The sequence below is a fragment of the Buceros rhinoceros genome, unplaced genomic scaffold (genome assembly GCF_000710305.1).
Source record: "Buceros rhinoceros silvestris isolate BGI_N320 unplaced genomic scaffold, ASM71030v1 scaffold37421, whole genome shotgun sequence".
In the NCBI taxonomy this organism is placed as follows: Eukaryota; Metazoa; Chordata; class Aves; order Bucerotiformes; family Bucerotidae; genus Buceros; species Buceros rhinoceros.
The window spans coordinates 3,165-3,508 of record NW_010394299.1 but is presented as its reverse complement, the minus strand read 5'-3'; the positions used below and the strand labels follow the sequence as shown (position 1 = coordinate 3,508).

General features: G+C 61.3%; 1 protein-coding gene across 1 annotated transcript in view; it reads right to left on the bottom strand.

Annotated features, from left to right (window-relative positions):
• Positions 1-6: 6 nt before the first annotated feature.
• CNPY3 (canopy FGF signaling regulator 3) overlaps positions 7-344 on the bottom strand; it is a gene marked incomplete at both ends in the record, with an annotated part of 1,925 nt that continues 1,587 nt past the window's right edge. Inside the window, 2 exons of the mRNA XM_010145193.1 lie at positions 7-179; positions 287-344. The exon at positions 287-344 is cut by the window's right edge and continues 15 nt beyond it. Of these exons, the coding sequence (XP_010143495.1) occupies positions 7-179; positions 287-344 (231 nt within the window). The remainder of the gene's footprint in view (positions 180-286) is intronic.

Genomic DNA, 344 nt, shown 5'->3' with positions numbered 1-344 from the left:
CGGAGCCTCCTCCTGCACCCCGCTCTCCTCCAGGGCCTCCCCTGTGCCCAGAAGGGTGGCAGCTCCTTCGCTCCCCTCTTTCTGGCCCTTCTTCTTCTTCTTCCTGCTCTTTTTCTTGCTCTGCTTCTCCACACTTGCCAAGTCACCCTTCTTGCCCGTCCACTTCTCTGCCAGGCAGCCTGGGGAGGAGAGGGGCAGAGGGGAGAAGCAGGGCTCCTCCGCCCTGGTGGGGCTCCCCGCCCTCCCTGGCGTGCCTGCTTTGCCTCTGGCAGCAGCCAGTACTTACTTGTATCCTTTCCTTTTAGCACATGGTCAGCACAGAGAAACTGAGAGAGGTCCTCCGT